Source organism: Tamandua tetradactyla, chromosome 14 (genome assembly GCF_023851605.1).
Source record: "Tamandua tetradactyla isolate mTamTet1 chromosome 14, mTamTet1.pri, whole genome shotgun sequence".
Classification (NCBI taxonomy): Eukaryota; Metazoa; Chordata; class Mammalia; order Pilosa; family Myrmecophagidae; genus Tamandua; species Tamandua tetradactyla.
Window position 1 is genome coordinate 24,980,044 of NC_135340.1, and position 27,826 is coordinate 25,007,869.

General features: G+C 36.8%; 1 protein-coding gene across 3 annotated transcripts in view; it reads left to right on the forward strand.

Annotated features, from left to right (window-relative positions):
• Positions 1-27,826, forward strand: part of PRKD1 (protein kinase D1) — a 358,242-nt gene that overhangs the window by 278,459 nt on the left and 51,957 nt on the right. For all 3 annotated transcript variants that reach the window (XM_077127044.1, XM_077127045.1, XM_077127046.1), the window contains 8 exons: positions 12,476-12,686; positions 12,842-12,919; positions 18,215-18,419; positions 19,931-20,054; positions 21,608-21,685; positions 23,823-24,102; positions 25,467-25,519; positions 27,665-27,737. In XM_077127044.1, coding sequence (XP_076983159.1) covers positions 12,476-12,686; positions 12,842-12,919; positions 18,215-18,419; positions 19,931-20,054; positions 21,608-21,685; positions 23,823-24,102; positions 25,467-25,519; positions 27,665-27,737 — 1,102 coding nt within the window. The remainder of the gene's footprint in view (positions 1-12,475; positions 12,687-12,841; positions 12,920-18,214; positions 18,420-19,930; positions 20,055-21,607; positions 21,686-23,822; positions 24,103-25,466; positions 25,520-27,664; positions 27,738-27,826) is intronic.

Sequence of the window (27,826 nt, forward strand, 5' to 3'; positions counted from 1 at the left end):
GAATGAAATGTTACCCCCACCATACAGCATAAAAAAGAAAAAAGAAAAAGAATGTTTGGCTGCATTCTTACCTTAAAAGTCTCCCCCAAAATGATGTAATTCAGTCAATTGTCATTTATTTTTAAAATAAAAATTTGAAGACAATAGAAACTATACCAGAATTGCATCAAGCATCTGTAATTGGATATGATCTGGATATACTTTATAATCTTCAAAGTAGACCCTTTTCAAATGAGTAAATAATTTTTAAAAAGTGCTAGTTCTAATCCTGAATGAAACTATGATATTTCTGGCCAAATAAATATTTTCCAGTGTAGCAAAAGTCTATCTAGAACTAGAAACTTTGTTACTTTTATGTTTTGGAGTTCCAGGAATTCTGGTGAATCATCTGAATTAAAATGTCATTTTTCCATTTAAATGTGCACCATGAGACACATGTAGTACATCTGCCAGATATTGCATGATTGCTTTTGATGATTGTATAAACCAGCCCTCTAAACTCAAACCTGATCAGTGTACACTTTCCATGAGGATAGATACCGAAGAAGGCTCTGCCCAGCGCTTCTCTGCCTCCTGAGAGTCAGAAAAGTGCTTTCAGTGGTGAGTTTGGGGGGGGAGGGAGGAACCCTCCCATAAAATTAGTAAGATTGTTGGGCCTACTCTTAATGTGCTATTAATCGACTGTTGACTGATTTCATTGGAAGTGTCTGGCTTATTCTATGTAAGTTAGTAATTCATGCTCTGAACAAAAACTGGCAGATGTATAATATGAACACTGCAAGAGAGTTCTTCATGAACCTGAATGGAGGATCAGAGGGGCATTGTAGACCACTTCCCTGCACTTACAGCAGCAACTGGATTTTCAGGAAGGCTCTGCAGGACCCGCTCTCCCCTCATGCAAGGCGCCACAGCCTCCATAAAACTCCCCACAAATAGGCGGTAAGAAACAAAATATTGCTCTGAGGGGAACAGTGTTATGCTGACACCCAAACCATTTACTTAATGGCCTTCTGTGTTCATCTGACATCATGCTTGACCCGGCCAGATGTACGTCCCTCTTCCTCATTCCTGACCACTCATTACTGTGCTCCACACTGTGGCCCAAGAAAAAAGATTACTCGTATTCACTTTGAGAGCTTATGGATGTGCCTACCTAGAAAAAAGAAACTGTCTTGTGTAGAAGAAATACTAGTAAATATGAGAGAGAAGATTTGAAGTTTGGAAATGATGCCATATATTAGACTCCCATGAAATCCAGAAATAATTCCTCTTCTGAAATATTTAGCTGAATTTTTTGAAATGTTTTGGTACAATAATGACTTGATCCAGATCCATTAGACAGTTTTCTGATTCTTAGATCAATGTGCTCAGATTCCTTCCTCCCTTCTCAAGAAAATATTGTGAAATGCAAGATGAAACGATGTCCAGAAGTTAAGAGCAAATCCCAGTTTTCAGTGGTCTTTATCTGTAGCCATGCACTGAAAATATTACTGAGAGATAAAATTTCAGTGAGATAGTCCTTTTCTATATTTTCCAAACTCAAACTTTTATTTGTTTTATCAGTTTTTGAAGGTAAAGGAAAAAGTCCCTCATCTTTCTCTCAATCTTCTTGTCTTAAAAAATTGAGTTGCATTAAAATCTAGTCTTTGTTCCTACTATGTTCTTTCAGAAACAAATACATACATACACACAAATGGTGCATGTTCACCATTTCCTAGTGAAATGCCCAAAGCAGACACCATGAGATGGTTTGGCTTAAACAATGAAAATTTGTTAGTTTACAGTTTGATGTCAAGAAAATGTCCAAACGAAGGCATCATCAAGGTGAAGATTTCTTCCTGAAGACCAGCTGCTGGTGGTCCTTGGCTCCTTATCACACGGCAAGGCACATTGCAGTATCTGCTGATCTCTCCCTTTTCTTCTGGGTTCTATTGATTTCAGCTTCTTCCTTCCATTGCATTCTCTGTGTATACATGTATTCTTTCTGTTTGTAAAGAACTCCAGTAATAGGACTGATTCTCAAACTGAATGAGGTGGGTCACACCTTAACTGAAGTAGCCTCATCAAAAGATCCTTATAATGGGTTTACACCCACAGGAATGAAATAGATTTAAGAACATGTTTTTCTGTGGTCATACAGCTTTAAACCACCATACTACACCCTCTGGACACCAAAATGACATGTTTTTTCTATAAGCAAAATAATTTCATTCCATCACAATTTCCCAGTTTCCTCAAATGCCGACCACAAAGTCTCATCATGGTTCCATCTAGGGACCTGTGAAACCTAGTGAACAAGTAATCTGCTTCCACTATACAAAGGAGGGACAGGTGTAGCTTAAACATTCCCATCCTCATAGGAAGAGATTAGAAAGAAAACAGCGTTCATTTGTCCTAAGCAATTCCAAAACCCTGTAGGGCATACTATATTTGGTTTCAGGGTCTGAGAGTCATCTGTGGAACAATGTTTTGTCCTTCAGGTCTGATGAAGCAACAACCCCACCACTTCCAAGTGCTTGAGTAGTGGCCATGTTCTTCCTGAATACTGGGGTAAAGGTCCCACCCTCTTCAAGCATGGGGATGACTGACAAACTCTAGGCTCCACCCTTGTCAAGCATGGGGTGGCAACCAGACTCTCTGCAGTCCCCAAGGCATCTAAGAAAACGGTGGTAGCACTCTTTACGGACAACAGGGTGAAAGACCCACCCTCTCCAACTACTAGGGTATACTCTCCATTTTCGCATACATGGGTGGATCCATTCTCTTGGTTCCAGAAGATGTCTGCAGTTCAGACCTCAGCTTCAGTGGTCCTTCCCTTGAAGTGATTTTTCCTTCAATCAGTCCCATTTACCCAGGCTCGAAGTGGTTCCATTCATATGGATTTCACAAAAAACATGTCAGTTTTGCATGTAATTCACAAGGGCTCAAGCCATCAGAAATAGGACCCTCCGTAGATCCTTCCTGAAGTAAGACCCAGCTGTGATCTTGACTTGCACTAAAATGGCTGTCAAGGTCAATGTTCCTTTAAACCCTCAATTGACCAGTATTTTTAGGCACTCAGTTTGCAGAAGCTCAGTGTTTTCCAAACCATCAATTTCTGGTTCCTTTAGTTCTCAGCTTATCTCTTTCTTCTCACATTTTACTGTAAACTGCAAGGAGAAACCAGGCTGTACTTTCCGCACTTAGCTTGGAAATCTCCTTAGCTAAACATCCAAGCTCATCACTGTCAAATTCTGCCTTCCATCTGACATCAGAAGTCACTTTTCTCCAAGTTCTCTGCCACTTTAAAACAAGGATCATCTTTCTTCCAGTTTCCAGTCACACTTCTATCATCTCTCTAAGACCTCATCGGAGGTAACTTGAGCATTTGTATTTCTACCAACAGTCTCACAAAGCAGTCTAAGCTTTTTCTCCCAAACAGCTGATTATTCTTCCAGCCTCTACCCATTACCAATTCCAAAAGCATGTTCACGTTTTTGATATTTGCAGTAGCAGCACCTCACTCTCAGTATCAAAATGTTTTAGTTGTCCTAGTCTACTTTGAAAATAGATACCATGAAATCAGTTGGCTTAAATATTGTGGCATTTTTAGCTTACAGTTTGAGGCCGAAAATTACCCAAATCAAGGCATCATCAAAGTGATGCTTTCTTCCGGAAGACCTGCTGCCAGGATCCTGTCACGTGGCAAGGCACGTGGCAGTGTCTCCTCACCTCTCTCTTTTCTTCCAGGTTCCATTGATTTCAGCTTCTTGCTTCCATGACTTTCTTTTTTTCTCTCTCTCTCTTCATTCCATTATAAAGGATTCTAGTAGGAGGATTAAGCCCATCATGAATAAAATGGGTCACTCCTTAACTGAAGTAGCCTCATGGAGATCCTGCTTACAATGGGTTTACACCCACAGGAATTGGTTAGATTTAAGAACGTGTTTTTCTGGGAGTACATACCACTTCAAACCAGCACAACTGTTATAATCTAAAATTCTATAAAATATATCAACCCCTTCCAGTTGTGCTCATGGACAGTTTTTGGAGGGAAAGGTTTTGACCTTTGTAGCTTTTCCTGGCATGCTTTTCCAACTTCTCTTTGCTGGCTCCAATGCAGTAATAATATGGAAAGCTTCTTTCCAGATCATTTCATTCAGCTCTCCAGGGAACTCATAAACCCAGGCCAGGCCTCTGTCTCTTCAGGCAAGGCCAAATATTAGAGTAATGCATGTCTCTAAAATCACTGCCCTTGGATTTTTCCACATATTCTCTTAACCATCAACTTCACTTTTTTGTGTATACATAGTTCAATATTTGAAGCCTCAAACCGAAAGTTGTTGATCTGCAAAATGATTTTCTCTCACAGTGGAAATGCTCCATTAAAAATATATATATAAATTTAGAGTGCAGGGAGTTAAAGTTGTAGCACCTTCAAATAAAAAGAGAGGTAATCCTACTTAGGTTATCTCCTCTTTCCTCCAGTAGTCCTCAGATTTGTAGGAAGTTGGTAACTGACATTTTGAAAATACAGTGCATGTAATTTGCAGCAATTCTGGTGCTTCCCCTGCAAGTGTGGATCACTTAAAAAAAATAGTAAGTTTCTTTTACCCTTCATTTCTTTTTTAATGTAGCTTCCAAGACTACTTTAGCACGTGGCAAATCTAGATCACCTTGTATTTTTAATAAGAGATTAGATATGTTATTACTTTGAAAGCTTTCACAAATTGCTGCAAACATTAAGAAATGGATTCTCCACTGTAAAACACAGCATCCGTCACCACTAAGCAGGAGATATACTTCTTTTCTTGCTCTGTTGCAACCCTTTTCACTGTTATGAAAAGGAGTTGATTAGCTTTTATTTATGCTATATATTTAGGGTATCCAACTGAGGAGCCAGACTCATTTATCTGGCATGCTTGGCATGTAGTGCAAAGCATGTGGAATAAAAATTATTACAAAATAGCACGGAACAATTTGAAACTCACCAAATACCATACCCTCTACTCAGGGAATTACAGGGTACGGAAACACAGGTGTTCCTGTGTGAACTCCGTTTCCCAGAGGTCTTCAGAGTTAGGCTGGAAAATCCCTGCCTCCCTTTGTGAGAGGTAATGTGTTCGTGTAAGTGCTATTGAACGGAGATGATTGTTTCTCTATGCTTCAGAAAATAGTCCATCTCAAACTGAACATTCACAGCGATGTTTTACTGGCAAAAACTGAGTATGAGGTTAGATAATAATTTCCATGTGAGATAAACAGATTTCTGAGTAGGTGAAAGAAGTCTCCAGGCAGTGAGGGTTGGAAGGGCTGAGTTGTCCTAAACCAACATTTTCATTGCTAAGAGTACTTCGTATAATCATCACGTAACAAGATGTACATCAGAGTCCACATCACATGCCTCTTCTTCGGGGAAATCCTTTTCTGAATATCTCTTCCCCTCCACCGTGGCTGTGGTTTATGTTTTCTTGAAAACCATGTATATGGGCATTTATTGTATTCCATGTGTGGCATATTCAAGGAGTTAGAAATATAGTTGTGAACAAAATAGTCATCCTTTTCTCATGAAACTTACATTCTATTTAAGGGAGGCAATAAAAACCAGTAAACAAGTAAGTAAATAAGACAATAATTTCATGCTGCAGTAATGGCCCTGGAGGCGTGAGGGTGTCTAATAAAGAGTAGCTGGGTAGGGGACAGTGGACATTAAGTTAGATGGTCAGAGGTTTCTTGGAGAAGTTGATGTGAAGAGAATCAGGAGGAATCATCTCTGCAGAAAGAGGTGAATGGCAAATATATAGGTTGATCGTAAGAGGTATGTTGTGTCCACAATTCTCTTAAATAGTAAACTCACTGGGCACAGAGACGCTATTTATTGGTCTTTATTTGACCTGCAGGTAAGATTTGCCCCAAGAAACACCTGTTGAATTAGATCGGTCCATCCTGATAGCAATAGAATTGAATTGTCATAAATTTCTCTTCTATAACAACTCTTTGAATGGTAGTCCAAAGTGCTAGATCTTTAAGAATTCTGGACTAAAGAGTTAATGTTAGGTTGCATCTGTCTGCCACAGTTGTGCTCATACCTTCTAAGTGTAAAAACGCTGAGTAGGAATGTAGGCAGCCAACTGAGTGATGGCTAACAGTGAGCCTGTCCTCTCCAATTTCCTACCTACAGTCTCCACCATCCCCTGTTCTCTCCCCGACACTGAGGGTCACCTGTTTTTGTTAACAGCCTACAGTCATTTGTCTTGCTACCCCTTTCTTTCTGCACTGATTTTATATTCAAGCTGTGTCTTCAGATGGCCATGGTGTTCTGTAAAGCCTCCATGACACAGAGCATGTTAGAGCACACTACACCCGGATTGTTCTCCTTGTCTCCTATGAACTCTTTCCTCTGAAGTTAAATGAAAGGAAGAAAATATTTTCTCTCTTCCATATTAGCCTAAAATCATGGAATGTGAGAACTGAGAGTAAAGAGATGGAAATCAGCATTACCACTTGGGGCAAGAAAATCTGAGTGTACAGTTCTACCACCCACCAGCTATGTGATCCGGACAAAGGATTTAAACTCTCTATGACTCGGTTTCCTTATCTGCAAAATGGGGTTCATAGCACTAGGATCCTGAAAGTTGAATAAATGAATGCATGTAAAGTGCTATGGAAAGAGTTTCAAATATAATAAAACTTTTAAAAAGTGCTTGCTTGCTCTCATTATCGAGTCCAAAGGTCTCAGACTCTGCATAAGGTCCCCAGATAAGTTGACCAGCACTAAATTTTAACTTTGTTTAGAGATGCCAGCATTTAGACATGGAGTTATATCATAAAACACCTGCTTCTTTTGAGAAAATAAAATGTCTCGCAACCCGGGTTTGCGTACTCACATGGCAGCTATTAGCGGGACTCGAGCATCACCCACCCCTTTAACAGTGAATCTGTCCTCTCCCATTTCCTACCTACAGTCTCCACCATCCCCTGTTCTCTCCCCGACACTGAGGGTCATCTGTTTATGTTAACAGCCTACAGTCATTTGTCTTGCTACCCCTTTCTTTCTGCACTGATTTTATATTTAAGTTGGATATGCCAAGTAGGGGTGAGGAGTGAGCCTGCAAGAGCCACTGAAATGAAAAGCATTCCTTAGCCAATTGTATTTTCTTGAAATTGAATTCCTGTAAAGCTAATATGTCAAAGTTACAGTCCATATAACATCCAAAAAGGAAAGACGTGTTAAAGTTTGAATTTTGAAACTCTATTGAAATGTCTCATCATTATTCCCATGTGTTTACATTTGAAAACATACTTTTTGTTCAGTACAATCAATTGTTAATTATTTGCCATGTACCTGGCACTTTTTTTTCCCATTAATATAGGACAAAATGATTAAGATACTGTCCTTCCCTCAGGAGTGTATTATCTAATAATTGAGACAGCTCCATGAGGATATTCGATTCCTCCTTAACTCAAGGGGACATTACGTCTCTGAAAATTCAGTCCCAGTATGGGGTTGTGGAATGAATTTTGGTTTATAAGCATAAATATTTTAATACTGCAGAAGTTTTCATTTCAATCATGTTTTTTGTGAAGTGACTTTTTATCTCTCAGGAAAGCTTATGTGTGATTTTTACATAAATGGCAATAAACAAACCACAGGTAAAGGCAACTTTTCCCCCTCTGTTTCTAGTTATACTAATGAGTTTTGAACTGCTAAGTGGAATATACCTTGTTAGGAAATTGTTTCAGAGTTCTGTTAAATGTTTAAAGACATGCTAGCAGTTGGAGTTTCCATAATGTAATCTAAGCAATCATTTCCTGGGAAAGTTCCAAATTTGCTGAGTCATTAATTAACATACCAGGTTATAAAACAAATCTGATCTCTAGAAAAGCAGGATGCATTGTCTTTATAAATAAGTGTTCAGTACATACAGTTCTAACTCTGGCAGTAATTTCAAATGAACACTATTCGTATAAGGACATTACAGATACTTAGGAAGACCACAGATTTTTTTTTTAACCTCTAAAATCCTTACTTGGTTTTCACCAGTGTTCTGTTGTCATATTCTCTCTATCCATGATATGATACTTTCTTACACTGAGAATAGAGAAGAGACCTTTATATTTTTCATTATCTATAATTTGCCACATCAAATCATTTGCAATGCATCTATCCAAACACTGCATTTTTGCAGTTAGGTCGGTTCTCACAAAACTTCCACACCTGTATTTTCATCCAAACTCCTACACTGAGGAGAGAACAATCTATAGGACCAGTAATTATAAAAGTCTAACTTTTAACAAGTACCGTTCTGATCATGCTTACCATAATTATAGAGAAGGGAATTTAAAATCTGTTCTGCGAGTTTTGAGCCAGTTTTGCTCTGAATGTAATAATGGAGCAGAATGAAACAAAATGTAGCTATTCCCTTTCCAAAGCATTTCAACTAACCTCCCTATTTCTGCATAAAACAACCATTCCACAGATTGCCCAGTTTCACTAAATACAGGTTGCCAAAATGGAATAGCAGGCAACAGTTGGAATTAATTTTGACATCATCTAGAAAACCTAGTAAAAACTTCACTGGTGTAATAGGTCAAGAAAACTTTTCTTCTTAGTAAATTTCATTTTAAAGAAAGGCCTTATTTAAAATGTTAATGTTCATGCACATCATACTTAAATATACAAATAATAAAAAGTAAAATGAGGTTAGTTAATGAAAAATGAAAGTGGTATTATATCTCTCTCTTTTGTATACTAATATATTATGTGCAGAAAAGCCTGGTTATTTCAGCCACCATTACGCTTTTGCATCATGTCCTGTTTCATGCTGAGGTTATGTTAACATCCAGCATCTGTTTCCTTTAAATTTTTCAATTGCTTAAATTTTCCTACTCTATAACTGCATATGTAAAACAAACAAAAAATACCCTGTAATTATGCTTATGGTGTACATGCCTTCAAATAAAGCTTCACATAATGATTGAAAACAGTAACCGAATATTGGTTATTAGTGAACCAATATTCAGTGTCATGGAATCTTGAAAACCCTTAAAAAGCTTTAGTTTATGTTTGGATCATTAGAAGTATTTTTAGAGAAATAGTGGGTGAGATTACTGAAATTACAGTCTTAAGCATATATGTGTAAACAGTGATAAATATGTATTACAGAGCAGTGGGCTTTTTTTGTTTGGTTTTGTTTTAAGAATCTGTTACATATATATATATGTAACAGATATATATGATATATATGTATATATATCATATATATATGATATATGATATATATACATATGATATATATGTATATATCAATGGAGGCTTTGTTTTACATTTTGATTGAAGCATGTATAAATACCCCGTAAGCACCCATCAAAATCATCAGATAGTGATTCAGTCTTCCTTTTTTGTCTTGGTATCTTAGATTTGCCTCAGGACAGGGTAAAATGCTTGCAATGTCTGTGTGTACACTCCCAGGAACGTGGAAAATAATCCTGCAAACTGAAGTTAAATAGGCTTCTCCATTCTCCCTTCTCCCTGGGGTTTGTTATCTAGTAAGATTAAACAATTCCAACAACGTCCTTTTTAGCAGTAAGTCAGTTCTCACCATGACTGTTCCCAGCCTCGAGATTTTAAAGTTTTAATTTTCATTTTAGAAATACAAGCCACATTCAAAATAATTAGTTGGGACTATTTTAAAAAGGTAATAAGTATTTCTGGCTTTAATGCTGGCTGATTTTAATTTTTAAAATGTCATGCATGACAGGAAGGCCCTCTTTATGAATGCTTTTAAAGGCTTAATTTCTGACACTATAAGTTACAGAGTTTTGTGAATTGTTATTCTGTGCCAAGGACACATGTAGCCATTTGAATCCCGTCGTTGCCTGAATATTTTCTTAGTATAGTCTCTGGGCCACAGAGTGACAGCCAACTTTTTTCCTCAGCTCATGTAATATTTAAGAATTCCTTATGTAACTCTGTCCTGAAGGTAATAAATGAAGTAATTTCTCAAGAATGTCTAGTTCTTAAAGTTTATGGCAGTGTTTGTGCCAGTGTTTCCATGTTGGGTGAGGAGAAAATACTCATTTTATCACATTTCCTCTTGCTTCTCTAAGTGAATCTGCCCTATGGTATATGTCTTCGCTTACCAAGGCAAGCTGCTGTGACAAATAGCACACGATGCATTGGACTTAACAACATGAATTTATTGGCTTGCCATTTTAGAGCCTATGCATCCCCAGTCAAGCCATCAGCAAGGCCAAGTTTTCTCCCTGAAGTCTGTAGCATTCTGGTGCTGGTTTGCCCTAATCCCTGCAGTTCCTTGGCTTGCATCTCTGCCTTCCATCACACAGGCACATGGCTTTCTCTCTGCCCTTGTGTCTGCTCCTCTGGTTTCGCTGACTTCTGGCTCCTCTGGCTGTTTCTGAATTTCCTCTCTAATAAGGGGTCATTCACTTGGGTCACACCTAAATGGGGATGTTAGAAGATCGAGTTCACAAAGGAGTCCTCGCCTTAACTGATAATACGTCTTCAAAGGTCTATTTACAAAGCAGGTCACACCTACAGGGAAGAGGATGAAGGTTCAGAACCTGTTTTTGTTGGGGTACATGATTCAACCTACAGCGGTATACTAAATGGTCATATATCAAACTGGCTGTGTTAAACAACCCAGAATTAGGTATCATAAACTAAGGAAAACAATTGAAGAGCGATCTGGCCAGTTTTTCATAGGATTTTCAAAATCTAAGAATATTTTATGTCTGCAAAGAATGCATCTGCCAAGAAAGAAAAGACCTCTGGTCTTTTATTGCGGGTGTTGAAACTTTCCAACTATGGAAAAATATTGGTTTTTTTCAGTCTGTACTTGAAACTGACCCCTTAGTTGAAACAAGGACCTAACCCTTTGGGCTTAACATTCCTCAATTCCATTGAAGGAATTTATTCAGCATACTTATGAATCAGGTTTGGCAAACCTTTCACTTTTTATAAGCAACCTGGGCTTCTCTGCAAGAGTTGAATCTTTCAGAATAATTGTTTTATAGTTTTCCTTTATGGCACTGTAAATGTAACTGTAGATATACTATCTCTGTGTAAAGCCTTATTTCAAATGTCTTTTTTCTGCAGCTAGTGAATATGCAAATCATAATTTCACCATTTGGCATTATTTTTCTGTCTAGATAGGGAATAAAAGTAGACATTATATGCAAATCTGATTTATTTCTCATTTTTGTTGGTAACTGATCCAATTTAGAAATTAACTGGTAAGGTAGTAATACATATTGATGAGATTAGAAAAAGCTGTTGATTATATTTACTATATAAATAAATAGGTGCTTATACATCTTAATGTTTGTTTGGATTTTGTTTGTCAGTTTCTGCTAATAAAGTTTATATAAAGAAAGGTAAAATGATACAGCACCGAAGAGCAGGGGCTCTGGAGGCAAGCAAATGTAGGCTCAAGCCTTGGCTATGCTTATTTATTAACCATTTGGATTTATTAACCAAAGGGATTTATTTAAACTTTATGAGTTTAGACGCCTCAACTATAAAATGTGGAAAATAAGACCTAGCTTCTAAGGCATCTAACACAGTGATTATTACAGGGTGGAAACCTAAGTCTCATATTTAAAAACAATTTAACTTATCTTTTATTCGGATGATCCCCAAATACATGTCCAAGATGTCAAAGATACCATAGAAATTGTCCAAAACACTGAGAACACAGTTAATTTAATTCATTTATTTTTAAAATCAATATATTGTAATAATTAAATAATTCCAAAATGAGAGGCAAGAGTGTTCAGAGATGTAATTATAGCCAAAACACCAATATTTCTGCACCTTGTATAATCATTAGTTGCTAAATTTTTCAAATATAAAAATGGTAATATAATTTAAACCCTTTTATAAAGGTTGAAGAAAGATTTTAAATCATATTTAGTTTTTTTTTTCTTGACATAATTAAAGAAAAGTTAACTAGGCATTTTTCAGGTGAAGTACTATGTAGGACAAACAGGGAGAATTTAGTTTTCATCTTCTATTTTTTCTGAACCACTTGCATTTTCTAACCACGTGCATATAACAGGTAATAACTTAGATAATGCCAGCAAGATAATCTCTGCCATGAGATCAAAGACCATTTTTATTTGCTTTCATCATTATACTCTTGTATTAAAACTAAATTAATTTTAATGTTTCACCAAATTCCCTTAATTTTTAAAAGCAAAAGAGTTTTTGAGAAAACTTGAAATCTGATTCAATTATCCATATCTCACATTCTTTTATCAAACTATAAAAATGAGGTAACTCCAGTAAGAAATGAGGGGAGAATTATGTTGATTAATAGAACGGTAGTTTACGTTTATTTCTCTCACAAACTTAAGAATAAAACCACTAATTAAAATAGTAAAACAAAATGAATTTTAAAAAGAAAACATTAAAAATGTGGCTCAAACTGATTCTCTCATCCTCATCGTGCTTTACTGTTTTTCAAACCTATAGCAAAAGTCACCGTCAGAGTCATTCATTGGCCGAGAGAAGAGATCTAACTCTCAGTCATACATTGGGCGGCCAATTCAGCTCGACAAGATTTTGATGTCAAAAGTGAAAGTACCGCACACATTTGTCATCCACTCCTATACCCGGCCCACGGTGTGCCAGTACTGCAAGAAGCTCCTCAAGGGGCTTTTCAGGCAGGGGCTGCAGTGTAAAGGTAAGATGCTCTTGCCACAAATGTTTACCGGCTGAACTTTGAACCTTCTGTTCAGTCACTCATCTACCAGAGGTTATATTCTTTGTTTTACAACTTCTCCCTCTGATGAGTTCTTGTTTTTGGTTTTTTGTTTTGTTTTGAAACCTTCCTATTAGATTGCAGATTCAACTGTCATAAGCGCTGTGCACCAAAAGTACCAAACAACTGCCTTGGCGAAGTGACCATTAATGGAGGTAGGTAAAAGACCAAAAGTCACATCCATCCTTTTTCCTTGTTAGAAGGTATGACAATTATGACCTAGCGGGTTTTTCATTCGTTCAGGTGGTGCCCCAGCCCAAGGTAAATTATGGCCTGAGTTTGTTCTGCTTTACTGTAGAAAAGCACACATTGCAGCTCAATGAGTTTTTTTTTTTTTTATTAATTAAAGAAAAAAAAAGAAATTAACACAACATTTAGAAATCATTCCATTCTACATATGCAATCAGTAATTCTTAACATCATCACATAGATGTATGATCATCATTTCTTAGTACATTTGCATCGATTTAGGAAAAGAACTAGCAAAACAACAGAAAAAGATATAGAATGTTAATATAGAGAAAAATAATAATAATAATAAAAGGAAAAAGAAAAAAAGACACAAACAAACAAACAAAAAAACTATAGCTCAGATGCAGCTTCATTCAGTGTTTTAACATATTACATTACAATTAGGTATTATTGTGCTGTCCATTTTTGAGTTTTTGTATCTAGTCCTGTTGCACAGTCTGTATCCCTTCAGCTCCAATTACCCATTATCTTACCCTGTTTCTAACTCCTGCTGGTCTCTGTTACCAATGACATATTTCAAGTTTATTCTCGAATGTCAGTTCACATCAGTGGGACCATACAGTATTTGTCCTTTAGTTTTTGGCTAGACTCACTCAGCATAATGTTCTCTAGGTCCATCCATGTTATTACATGCTTCATAAGTTTATTCTGTCTTAAAGCTGCATAATATTCCATCGTATGTATATACCACAGTTTGTTTAGCCACTCTTCTGTTGATGGACATTTTGGCTGTTTCCATCTCTTTGCAATTGTAAATAATGCTGCTATAAACATTGGTGTGCAAATGTCCGTTTTTGTCTTTGCCCTTAAGTCCTCTGAGTAGATACCTAGCAATGGTATTGCTGGGTCGTATGGCAATTCTATATTCAGCTTTTTGAGGAACCACCAAACTGCCTTCCACAGTGGTTGCACCATTTGACATTCCCACCAACAGTGGATAAGTGTGCCTCTTTCTCCGCATCCTCTCCAGCACTTGTCATTTTCTGTTTTGTTGATAATGGCCATTCTGGTGGGTGTGAGATGATATCTCATTGTGGTTTTGATTTGCATTTCTCTAATGACCAGGGACATTGAGCATCTCTTCATGTGCCTTTTGGCCATTTGTATTTCCTCTTCTGAGAGGTGTCTGTTCAAGTCTTTTTCCCATTTTGTAATTGGATTGGCTGTCTTTTTGTTGTTGAGTTGAACAATCTCTTTATAAATTCTGGATACTAGACCTTTTTCTGATATGTTGTTTCCAAATATTGTCTCCCATTGTGTAGGCTGTCTTTCTACTTTCTTGATGAAGTTCTTTGATGCACAAAAGTGTTTAATTTTGAGGAGCTCCCATTTCTTTCTTTCTTTCTTCAGTGCTCTTGCTTTAGGTTTAAGGTCCGTAAAACCGCCTCCAATTGTAAGTTTCATAAGATATCTCCCTACCTTTTCCTCTAACTGTTTTATGGTCTTAGACCTAATGCTTAGATCTTTGATCCATTTTGAGTTAACTTTTGTATAGGGTGTGAGATACGGGTCCTCTTTCATTCTTTTGCATATGGATATCAAGTTCTCTAGGCACCATTTATTGAAGAGACTGTTCTGTCCCAGGTGAGTTGGCTTGACTGCCTTATCAAAGATCAAATGTCCATAGATGAGAGGGTCTATATCTGAGCACTCTATTCGATTCCATTGGTTGATATATCTATCTTTATGCCAATACCATGCTGTTTTGACCACTGTGGCTTCATAGTATGCCTTAAAGTCTGGCAGCGCAAGACCTCCCGCTTCGTTTTTTTTCCTCAAGATACTTTTAGCAATTCGGGGCACCCTGCCCTTCCAGATAAATTTGCTTATTGGTTTTTCTATTTCTGAAAAGTAAGTTGTTGGGATTTTGATTGGTATTGCATTGAATCTGTAAATCAATTTAGGTAGGATTGACATCTTAACTATATTTAGTCTTCCAATCCATGAACACGGTATGCCCTTCCATCTATTTAGGTCTTCTGTGATTTCTTTTAACAGTTTTTTGTAGTTTTCTTTGTATGGGTTTTTTGTCTCTTTAGTTAAATTTATTCCTAGGTATTTTATTCTTTTAGTTGCAATTGTAAATAGAATTCGTTTCTTGATTTCCCCCTCCGCTTGTTCATTGCTATTGTATAGAAATGCTACAGATTTTTGAATGTTGATCTTGTAACCTGCTACTTTGCTGTACTCATTTATTAGCTCTAGTAGTTTTGTTGTGGATTTTTCCGGGTTTTCGACATATAGTATCATATCGTCTGCAAACAGTGATAGTTTTACTTCTTCCTTTCCAATTTTGATGCCTTGTATTTCTTTTTCTTGTCTAATTGCTCTGGCTAGAACCTCCAACACGATGTTGAATAATAGTGGTGATAATGGACATCCTTGTCTTGTTCCTGATCTTAGGGGGAAAGTTTTCAGTTTTTCCCCATTGAGGATGATATTAGCTGTGGGTTTTTCACATATTCCCTCTATCATTTTAAGGAAGTTCCCTTGTATTCCTATCCTTTGAAGTGTTTTCAACAGGAAAGGATGTTGAATCTTGTCACATGCCTTCTCTGCATCAATTGAGATGATCATGTGATTTTTTTGCTTTGTTTTGTTGATATGGTGTATTACATTAATTGATTTTCTTATGTTGAACCATCCTTGCATACCTGGGATGAATCCTACTTGGTCATGATGTATAATTCTTTTAATGTGTTGTTGGATTCAATTTGCTAGAATTTTGTTGAGGATTTTTGCATCTATATTCATTAGAGAGATTGGTCTGTAGTTTTCTTTTTTTGTAATATCTTTGCCTGGTTTTGGTATGAGGGTGATGTTGGCTTCATAGAATGAATTAGGTAGCTTTCCCTCCACTTCAATTTTTTTGAAGAGTTTGAGCAGAGTTCGTACTAATTCTTTCTGGAATGTTTGGTAGAATTCACATGTGAAGCCGTCTGGTCTTGGACTTTTCTTTTTAGGAAGCTTTTGAATGACTGATTCAATTTCTTTACTTGTGATTGGTTTTTTGAGGTCATCTATTTCTTCTTGAGCCAAAGTTGGTTGTTCATGTCTTTCCAGGAACCCATCCATTTCATCTAAATTGTTGTATTTATTAGCTTAAAGTTGTTCATAGTATCCTGTTATTACCTCCTTTATTTCTGTGAGGTCAGTGGTTATGTCTCCTCTTCCATTTCTGATCTTATTTATTTGCATCCTCTCTCTTGCTCAGTGAGTTTTGATGAAAAACTGAAGAGGCTTTCTTGACATTGACACTATGAGCAGGAAGTTCTGAAAGCTTGGCTGTTCAAAATTTCTTCCCCAGTCCTCTTATTTTATACTCCTATCGTTTGTTTGGAAATGTGGATGTGGTTGAACTGTCCGTAAGTTATAGCTCTCAGCCTCTTTTCCACCAGCCTTCTCATTCTACCTGGTGTTTTCTTCCCTATTTGCGAAGGAAGGGGAAAAATCACAAAATTGGCTCATGAGGAAGTATTTAACCACTTCTTTCCTCTACCTAGTTACTATTTGCCTTATATATGTATATTAGATGGGTTCTCCAGAGAAACAGAGCAGAGAGGAGAAATTCTACATATGTTAGAGATTTACTATAGAAATTGGCTCATACAACCGTGGTGACTGGTTAGTCCGAATTCTGTAGGGCAGGACACAAGCTGGAGACTCCGAGGTGAAGTTGTAGTCCCCAACAAAAGCTGTCTGGCTGAAGAAGAGGCAGAACACTTTCTTTTTAACCTCAGAAATCCTCAGTTCTCACTTTAAGGCATGGATTTTATCAGTCATAGATGCAATCAATTGACTAATGATATAAATCCACCAACAAAATTCCCACACACTTCCAGTCAGCCAGTGCTTGCTTGCCCAAACAACTGGACACTGTCACCTGCGATTGTTTACCTTCATCTTTAACAATAAAAACAACTTAAATTTGGCCAATTAATAATATATATCCTTTGGAAAAATTCGAACTGTATATGTTAACTCTGAAGGAGTCCTAAGAAAAATGTTAAATCCTTATAACAAAAATCACATCTCACATATTCTTCACAGATTGTGTTCCTAATGGGTTGCTACCAAAGTATTTCACTTTAGAATCCCAGTCTAACTTTTTCCATAGATAGTGGGCTTCAGTCTAGTATCCGATTTTCAATTTCTTTGGGAAGAATAATGACTATAGAAAAACAGAGAAGCAAATAATTTGGTTGCTACAAAGCTGAAGAGCTAATGATTATCATGGCTCTAGAACTTTCCTCCCTACATAAATGCATACCTGGAGAAGGGAGAGCACTCCAGGAGAACATTCCATTATTAGGATCTGTCTTGGAGACTCATGGACTAGCTATCAAAGCTGAAAGTTTGGCAGTCTTCTCACCACTTTTGTGACATGTGGCTTTGACTTTTTCAGGCCCAGAGAAAGTCAATATATAGTTGATAGCCATAATCATAAGGAAACAGTGCAATTTTTGATGTTGTTGATTGCTTTAAAATTGCATTTTCCTATACAGTCAGGAAAATCTGGTAAAATATTAATTTTCCAAGCCTAGTAGCTTAGTGTTCTTAATCAATTCATTTTCTAACTTTAAAATAAGTACTTTACATTAGTACATAATTATAATTTATTTCATTATCATCAAATGCTTACTGGCAGTGTTCAATATTACTTCAAATATCTAATATCTCAAGTATTTAAAAACTATTGGTTATGTGACCAACTTTGAATATATTGGAATATGTAATTAAAAAAAACTCCAACAGCAAGAGTCATTGACCCAGAATCTTTTTTTTTTTGCATGAAAAAGTTTCCCTCATCTTCCCACATACATATTTTTCCCACCAGAGGTGTGTGCTACGGAGATGAGATGTTTCCTCTTTGCTTGTGTCTGGTATCGATTTGCCTCATCACATTTTGCTCCTATCCCACCCTAGGCTTCCTTCTGGAGCTTTCCACACCTTTCCATGCTCTTCTGCATAGAGGCACAGAGAACAAATATTTTCCTGTAAAATTATATACCCACCGTCTCATAGATTCAGATATGTGCAGACTAAAATAAGAGAAAAATAAAGTAAAACAAAAAATAAATTCTTCACTTGGCATTTTAGGGCTGTCAACTGATTAGTTTTAGCATCGCCTAGCTTAATTGTAAGCCTTGGCTCCAGGAGTCCAGGCTTATCTTCATGGGTGCAACACGACTTTCTAGATTTGCTTAGCCCTGGGGCAGAGTCTGACGTGGTCATGGAAGAAGGGAGCGATGACAACGACAGTGAGAGGAACAGCGGGCTCATGGATGACATGGAGGAGGCAATGGTCCAAGATGCTGAGATGGCGATGACGGAGTGCCCGATTGACAGCGGAGAGATGCAGGACCCAGACCCGGACCCCGAGGATTCCGCCAGGACCATCAGGTGCGGTGGCGCTGCCAGCCTCACGCAAGCAGTGGGGCCCCACATGCTGTTTGCTTCTCAAAGCGCTTTGACATTTTAATATTATAACGGAAGTTTGAAATGGGTGTTTAATTTGCTTGTGAGCGAGTTGTACACTGAACATGAGAGACCGGAGTCACAAGGTCTAGATTCCCATGGAGAAGTATAGTTTGCACCCTTTCCTAGCATTGCCTCATACGCTGGCTCATTTGCTGTTTTTACACGCGAGGCACACTCATATTTGCCATCCACAAGTTTACTGCTACGTTAATATGTATACAGAGCTCATCACATGAAAATGTAAAGATCAGGGATCAACCTCAGCAGATACCACTTACTTTTATATTTGGTCCCTATTGGAAGTAACACATTATGACTGCACTGCCCCATTCTTGATTGTATTTCAGAAATATGTGTGATTATACATTGGTGATCTAATTATTTATACTTTTTGATTATTAGATGAGTCCCTTTTTTTATATCAGGGTTCAGCAAATATGGCCGCTAGGCCAGATCAAGCCTGCCGCTTGTTTTATAATAACTTTTTATTGGAGCGTAGCTGCCCCTGTTCATGTTGTCTGTGGCTGCTTTTATGCTATAATGGCAAAGTATTCCGCAAAGCCTAAAGATTTGTGATCAACTCTTCACAGAAAAAGTTTGCCAGCCTCTGATTTATCTTATAAAGTAGATTGAAACTTTTGTGTCCATTTTACAAGTGGCATATCCATAAACAATGTGGAATACTTTCTATTTACTGGCATAATGAGTATTTTAAATATATTGGAAAATATTAGGCTTATGCCCCAACTGTCTTTTGGAGATGTGAATTTTGTTAGCATTAAAGAGTTTTAAAGGGTGCATGTGTGGTCCCATGGTGAAATGCTTGCTTTCCATGCGGGAGACCTGGGTTTGATTTCTGGACCATGTACCCTAAAAAAAAAAAAAATTAAAGAGTTTTGGGGGGTGAGTGTGTGCGTGCATGCGGGTATGTGGAAAGCGAGAAAAGAGAAATAAGAATTTAGGATCACAAAATTCCATGAGCTATCATTTAAATGACAGCTTAAACAACAGATTGTGAATTTTATGAAATTATACAGAAACTAAAATTCATGACAGATAACTTAAATCTATACAAGATGAATATTATTCCTGTAATGAATGATCAAATAAGCGTTCATGTGTGATTCTAAGTGCAGTGGCCTCCGTACACTTTGACAAGAATCTGATATTTGTCTGAAAATTGCACACCATATAGTTCAAGCTGCAAAGTAAGGTGCTTATTATCCTGCTTCAGGATTTTGAAATGTATGTATCAAGTGCCTATCACTCCAGAGAAACCCAGATCCTGAACCATCATGCTCTGACAATACGTTTCACTAAAAACGGGACATGAAGTTTTTTGGCTTTCACTGTGTAATAACTGAAATAAGGTTTATGCATGAAAGATCTGTATCTAAAAACATTTCCTTTCGAAAATATTTTGACTTTTCAAGTCCATCAACAAGCAACAATATTCCGCTCATGAGAGTAGTGCAGTCTGTCAAACACACGAAGAGGAAAAACAGCACAGTGCTGAAAGAAGGATGGATGGTCCACTATACCAGCAAGGACACGCTGGTAAGATCTGCAGCGAGTGATTTTCTCTTGTCTTTAATTGCCAGAGCTGCTAATGCTTTGTGAGGATTGTGAGGTGTCTGGATGACTTGGGGTAAACCTCGGTACAGCCATGAGATAGGGTCAGGGGGAGCGGGAGCACGTTACAGATCCCCCGGTCTCAGCTGGAGTTAAGCAATCAACTGAGTTAGAAATAAAATGTAGAAAGCAATTTCAGGGAAACAAAATCATTTACCTCTATTACTTGAGATGGTCTCCAAATGCCTTGAGTAGAGTCTGCCTGTCATTTTATAGCAGTCAGGAAAGCTGTAGCATGCGCTTTCACAGTGCTTTTCTGCAATTCAGGATTTTAAATGAAACACTACATCTTAGGCACATTAGGGAGACAGATAACAATTAAGGGTTCACTTGCAAACTGACCCATTCAGGAATATAGTAATCAAATACTTCATTCAATAAAAGACACCACATTTTAATTTTTTTCATATGAGCTTGCTCAGTATTTCAGATCTTCCTGATAATTGAAGGATGAAGCTATGTGTATGTGTGTGAGAGAATAAAATGTGATCCACGTTTCAGTGTCAAATTAGTTAATGATTAATGATAAGCTCATTTTTCAGTCTCTAGTGTTTCCCTTATCACCGCCTCTCTATAAGACCCCCATCATTTCTTTAGATAGACACCTATGATGTGATTGCTCTATCTGTATTCTCAACTTTCTCTGCTGGAGAAAAAGTTACATTTATTGTAGGGCTCAATTGAAAATCATTCGGATGCATCAGACAGTGCAAAATGTCTCAACCACATTCAATGTATTTGACCGGTCTAAAAGTATTTGTGGAAAGAACCGATAATAATGTTGTTCTTTGATCTAAAGAGATGAATGCATAGATACCATGCACACACTTTAAAATCCTGAAAAATCACATGTAAAATGAGCAAAAACCTAATCACCAAATCGTAGAAGATAGATCTATAGTGAGCTTAAGGAATGGTATGTTGTTGGACGCATTTCCTTGACCTTGTTATTTGATGCCAGGGAATCAACTCAACCATCCAATGTAATATGCCCTAGCTCTGTTGCAATATTCAGAATTATTCTGTCTCTAATGGAAGCCGAAAACCCCTGGCTAGATCACCATGGCATTTCTTATGTTCTAAACCAATGAGTAGGTATAAACATTACATCTCTGGTTAAACCTTTTTATTTTAGTATGGATGTTGTATCTACCTTTAGCTCTTTGGGTACTCAAATAAATTTTAAAATGGCATGTTCTGTTTATTGTGCATATACTAGGTGCCAACTACTGCACTAGGTACTAATGCATCAATCCCCTTTATTATTCATAACGCTGTGCTGTAGATCCAGAAGGTTATCTCAGAATATTTGCTAAATAATCATTTTCCAGAGTCTGAAATTGAATACAGGTCTGCTTGTTTGAAAGCCCATGCACTTTCCACCACCAAATGCTGTGCCACTAGTGGGAAAATGTTTTGATTTTATTAGTCTTGGATATTTTTTAAAGTTTTAAGAGATCCTAAATCTTCTGTTTCAGCGGAAACGGCACTATTGGAGATTGGATAGCAAATGCATTACCCTCTTTCAAAATGACACAGGAAGCAGGTACTACAAGGTAAGGGGGGCTCCTTCCTTGATTGGAATCTTATGCTCCCTCTTGCTTTCTCATGGGAATGTAGAGCGTCAGAAACACAAAATCCATAGTAGCAGAAGTGACTGTTGTGTTTGCTTCAAGAGATAATTTTTTTCCTTTTCTGTAGTTTACAAATTCCTGGGGGATCAGGTTGTAATGTTGTGATTCACTAGTGAATTTCACATTTCTCTGGGGAGTACTTCTGACCCCATGGGTTGGTGGGGAGGAGCTTAGTTATGAGTTTCAGCAGGGATGTGTGATCTAACTAGAAAATTTAAGGTCACAAAAGATTAGCTAGCAGTAAAATTCTGAGAGCCTATACATCTACTTTTTTCTTGCATCTTTGGCCTTGCAGAACAGCAGTGGGGGCTAAGAAACATTTTGTGATTTCTCCATGCATCACCCATGAGAATTTTTATTGGGAGCATTTTCTTTTAGAGAAAAATTGGATGGCATTTTTCATTCTGTCCTTCTACATTAATTAATATGGATGTAGCATGATGCATCACCCAATAAAAAATGGATTTAAAAGAAATTCATAGTAAAAATGGTAGCTACGTCTTCCTTCAAATGTAATGCAGAATCAAGCATGGATGATCTGATTCTCCTTGGCGATTTTACACAGCTCTAAAAGAAAAAGCTTCATTAATTTTTAAATTAAAACATTTATTTTAAAATTATTATTTCTTAGCCACTATAAACTTAACTGAAGGACAATGTGGGTTTTTTTGTTTTGTTTTGTTTTGTTTTTGCAAATAGTTTCAACAACAACTACTTTCTAAACCAGTCTGTATGGTATTCCTCACTAAAACTATTGACTTAGCTGTATTATTATATTTATATATATAGAATCAAATTATGGGACTCATTTTCATTGTCTTAAAGAATTGTTCAAACAGAAAAAGCCACATATACCCAAATGCAGTTAAAAAGTGTTGTTATTCTACCTCATAGAAAAATTCCCATTGACATTTCAATTTTTGGATTTTATGAGATTCAAAATCATTACTCAAATATGTTTCTTCTTTTCCTGTGAATATAGGGAAAATCACTTCCGTTTTCTAGAAAAAGGAGATAAGGTTTCCCATAGTAAAGGTTTTTATGACTTTTGCTCAATAATATTTTGTTTCATAAAACCATTCTGTAAAAAGTAGTGGCTATTCATCCTGACCAAAAGAGGGGAAACAAGTATGACAAATAAGGTATCAGTGGCTGAGAGAGTTCAAATAGTCGAGAGGTTACTCTGGAGGTCACTCTCATGCAAGCATCAGTTAGACATTGCTACCTGTCAGTACTTGCCAAACCCAACCAAAACCATTCCTTCCAGCCAATCCTAAAGAATACCTAGGGCATTATATAAGATTCTACCAAGGTTCCATAAACTAGGATAACTTTCCAGAAACCTACAACCTCCAGATGGGTTCCTGGACCAGATAAGTCCTGCAATGCAGAGGGGCCAGCATCTCAAGAACATCAACTAGTTCCATCCCTTTATCCCATATTATCAACAGTCCTTTCCAACATGAAAAAGTTAGAATGGGCACAGCTCAAATACCCCTGAAGATCGGGAGAAGTGATGGTAAAAGTTTTACAGAGAAGGTAAGATTTGACAAACAAGTATGATTGCTGAATCATTGCATCGATATTTCTTTCAGTCTCCAGTATCATAGAGCAGCTAAAAGTAAAAACCTAAAATTGTAGAATTGTAACCCATACCAAGCTCTGAAGTCTGTTCTATAACTATTTATTGAGATGTGCTTTGAAACTTATTGCTTTCTTTTGCATATATGTTATTTTTCACAAAAAAGAAAAAATATGTATTTCTTCTAAACTCCAGTGTTTTGGAGAAGCTAGAAGGAAAAATGGTAGAATGGTAACCTATAGCAAATTCTGAAATTTATTTTGTAACTATTTGTTGAAATATACTTGGAAAAACATCATGGCTTTTTCTTTCTTTTCTTTGTATATGTGTTATATTTGACAATAAAAAAAATTTTTTTAAAGAAAAAACAATAGTGGGCTACTTGTAATTTCATTTGCTGCATGTTCCCGCCGTGATTTTATGTGAAAGTTGATGCATTTTTAATAAACTATATTAAGCATACTCTCTCTTCCATAGGAAATCCCTTTATCAGAAATTTTATCCCTGGAACCAGCGAAAACTTCAGCTTTAATTCCTAATGGAGCCAACCCTCACTGTTTTGAAATCACTACAGCAAATATAGTGTATTACGTGGGAGAAAATGTGGTCAATCCTTCCAGCCCACCACCAAATAACAATGTCATTACCAGTGGCGTCGGCACAGATGTGGCCAGAATGTGGGAGACGGCAATCCAACACGCGCTCATGCCTGTCATCCCCAAGGGGCCGGCAGGGGGCGCAGGACCAAACTCGCACAGTGAGTCTGCGCGTTTTGTACCTGTGGTGTGACGCTCTGTGATCGGCTTAACCTTGAAGCAGTGAATACATGTCTTCCCTTTCCAGGGAAGAGAGGGAAGAGAGCCTCTTTGAGGATGGTTTGGTTTACTGGAGAACATATGGTCTCTAAATAAAAACTGCTTGACGTAATTGGACAATTCATTCCTTCAATTGACCTATTTTATTGTCTTTTTTATTTTTTTATTGTCTTTTTATTTTATATTAAACATTTTAACAAATTCTTGTAAAGCCTTTATATTATTAGAGCCAAAGCAGAATTCTAGAGCTGTTGGTTATAAAAGAAAACATAATCTAGTCAGGTTGAACCTGACCTGGAATATCAGAGTCTTGCTATTTTGCAAATCTAAACTCAATAAATTTCCCCCATGCCACCTAATGTGGTATGCTCTGTGCAGAGTGCTTGGCAACTCTTGATAAAGTTATCCTAGGGGAAATCTGTTCATTAGTGCTTTGAGATAGATTTTACTAAAATGTAGCCAGGACCAGGCGGGCCGCGGTGGCTCAGCGGGCAAAGTGCTTGCCTGCTATGCCGGAGGACCTCGGTTCGATTCCCGGCCCCAGCCCATGTAACGAAAACGGAGAAACAAAATACAATAAAACAAGAAAATGTTTAAAAGATGTTTCCCTTTCTTCCTCTCTTCCTTCCTTCTCTCTGTCTTTCCTTTAAAAAAAAAAAAAAAAAAAAAAAAAATGTAGCCAGGACCAAGTATTAACAATGAATGAAAAAATAAATTTTAGAGGGATATCTGTAAAAAAAAATATATGATTTTGAATATCAAAGCAATGAAGCCTGTGAAATAACATGTTTTTTTTTAATATTATAATGTTTTATCTGTTGGTCTTCATTGCTTTTTTTTACTTATTTATCTCTATAATGAACATAGATATTACATATGATTATATACATCTATTTTGATGCTAAGCATTTCACATGAGATCTCTATTTTAATACAACCTCCCATTAGACCTTAATGATTTGCCTGTTTTACAGGGGAGGAAATCAAACCATTGAGAGATTAAACAGAGTGTGTATCAAAGCTAAAAAGTGGCAGAACCAGTGTTTGAAACCAAGTGTAAACCCAAACATTATACTAAACTGATGAAATATTTTTCAAAACCAAGTACATAATGAATCTGTAATTTTAAAAAGAAAGGAATGTTCTGATAGAGATTTGTCTTAGAAACACTTGATTTCTATGATTTATTTAAAAATGGTCCACCAGCATGATTAGTAGGCGTGTGTTGACTTATTTTGCAATTACCTTTCTCACTGACTTCTATGTATGTCTCTGTGTGTTTGTATTTTTTAACATGTCCTTCTAGGAGATATTTCTTTGAGTATTTCAGTATCAAATTGCCAGATACAAGAAAATGTGGTGAGTATGTACTTATTAATATAAAACTTGGGTCATGTATGTGACTTTCATTTAAAAGCAAGAGCATTGTAAAATATATTTTTATTTATCTTAAATTTTAATATTTCAGTATTTTTCAGAAAATGAAGTAGGATCCCCTGGATATTTTCTTCTCCAAGATTTTAGAAGCATTACATTGTATGGACTTCTTTTAGTGGCCTTTCTATAAACTATTCTGTAGCATTGGGCCAAATATCTATTATTCATCTCAGATAGAAAATTATAGCGTAGAACCTGATTTTTCTCCATGCTTTCCCAGATTGGTATGGACTTGTATGATGATATTAAACAATAACAAATAAAATAAAGTAAATTCCATGATTAATGTAAGTTGCTCAAACATGCAATTGTTTTAATTCCTTGTTTGGTACAGAGGACTGATGCCATTTAGCAAGGAGTTGCACATCCCCTTACAATCACTTGTACATGTCAAGGAGACCCCAAGATAAGTGAACAAATCAAAATTTATGGGTCAACATTCTAACCCCCTAGTCACCTGTGCTATATGCCTCCATCCTTTGAGCTCAGTTTTTAAGAACTAGAGATCAGACATGATATGAAATACTTCAAACTCTGATAGATGTATGTTTGTTTTATTTGTTAGACCATGTCACTATAGCAAGTAGCTAAATATTATTCAGGCCTTTTCCATCCCATCTTTGTGGCCCAGAGCTTTCATTCTCTTTTGCCTTCGATGCCTATGACCAACAGAAAGCAGTTGATAGCCTCACTCACCACTGATCTGAGTTTACTTTTTCAAGTATAAACTTCATAAAACTCTATTCATTACTAGTATAGTTTTACAATGTTTGCTAGATTGATATAAAGTAAACATAAAACCAAAGAACAATTCAAGAGAACCAGGTAAGTCTTATTGTGAGAGTTAGATGAATTTTCATGTAGTCGGTAGGCAAGATTTCTAATCAGCTGCACAATCTTGTAGCTCTTGCTTAACCTAAGATCGTGGGAAACAGAAGCTACCCTATAGGCTTTGAGGCAAATTCCAGATACCTTTGGGGCCATTCACTCCATTTGACCACTACTGACCACTGAAAATTCTGGGTCAGCCACTGAGTTATTGCTGAGAGCCCAAAAGGACTCTTGTTATTTAGCAGAAGGAAAAGCTTGAACTCAGAATATTGGAGGGGTATCTAATCCATTTTCCAGTCTCCAGACAGCACTGAACACACCCCATACACACTCTGAAGGGATCAAAGGTTGGACACAACTTGTAGTTGTCTTTCTTAGGATGGACAAAAATCCTTATGCAGAGGGTAGAATGGAATATAAAAGGCCTTTTTTTTTTTGAAAGGACAATATCAGAGTATGAACAGAATAGAAGATAGGCAGAAAATAGGATAGGATATAATAAGACTACATGAAGTCAAAATGTAATGTGTTCCATTTTTATGAGCTTGGTTATCAGATCACAGACTACAAAACAGATTAAAACATACTGCTTTATTCAACAACTTTCATTTCACAGAGAAAAGAGTAGATGTTTAGGACATGTCACCTCCAGAAATGGTGAAAATGGAAGAGTTAAGCTACTCCACAGACCAGAATTTCATAATGGACTTTCACCCTTCTGCAGTTTCCCAAGCTGAGTCACAGTCAGTCACACGCCATGTGTGTGGGTGGCGGATTAAGGGAATCAGGGTAACCATTCCAACCATAAAGAGCAAAGGGCTTGGAATCAGGAATAGCACAGACATGCAATTGGGGGCCACGATTATTTGACCTGAGGTTTCAAGAACGCCATCTCAAGAAGCAAATCCCTATTTGAATAATTGCGTCAATGTCATTATACAATTTTAAGTTTTATTCTCTTCATTGAAATACATGTGATGGCACGTTAGAAAACCTCTGCCAGGTTTTCTAAACCTTTTCTGTCAAAAAAGTTTTCACCATGCAATATTATATTAATTAATGAGTGTGCTTTGAATATTATAATATTACAAATTTCATCTAATATTTAATATTTAACTATTTTTATTATGCTTAAAATATTTAATAGTCTTAATAACATGTTTTATAAAAGTCATAATTTATGAGGACGAATGTTTTGTTCTTAACGTTTCTTTTTCATTGGACTTGTACCTATAGGATATCAGCACAGTTTATCAGATCTTTCCAGATGAAGTACTGGGTTCTGGGCAGTTTGGAATTGTTTATGGAGGTAAGTGAATTCAGTAAAAATTTTTGCTTAATTTAAATTTTTAATTATTTGTATTCAGAAAAGTGACATCTCGAGGACAAGATCTATTT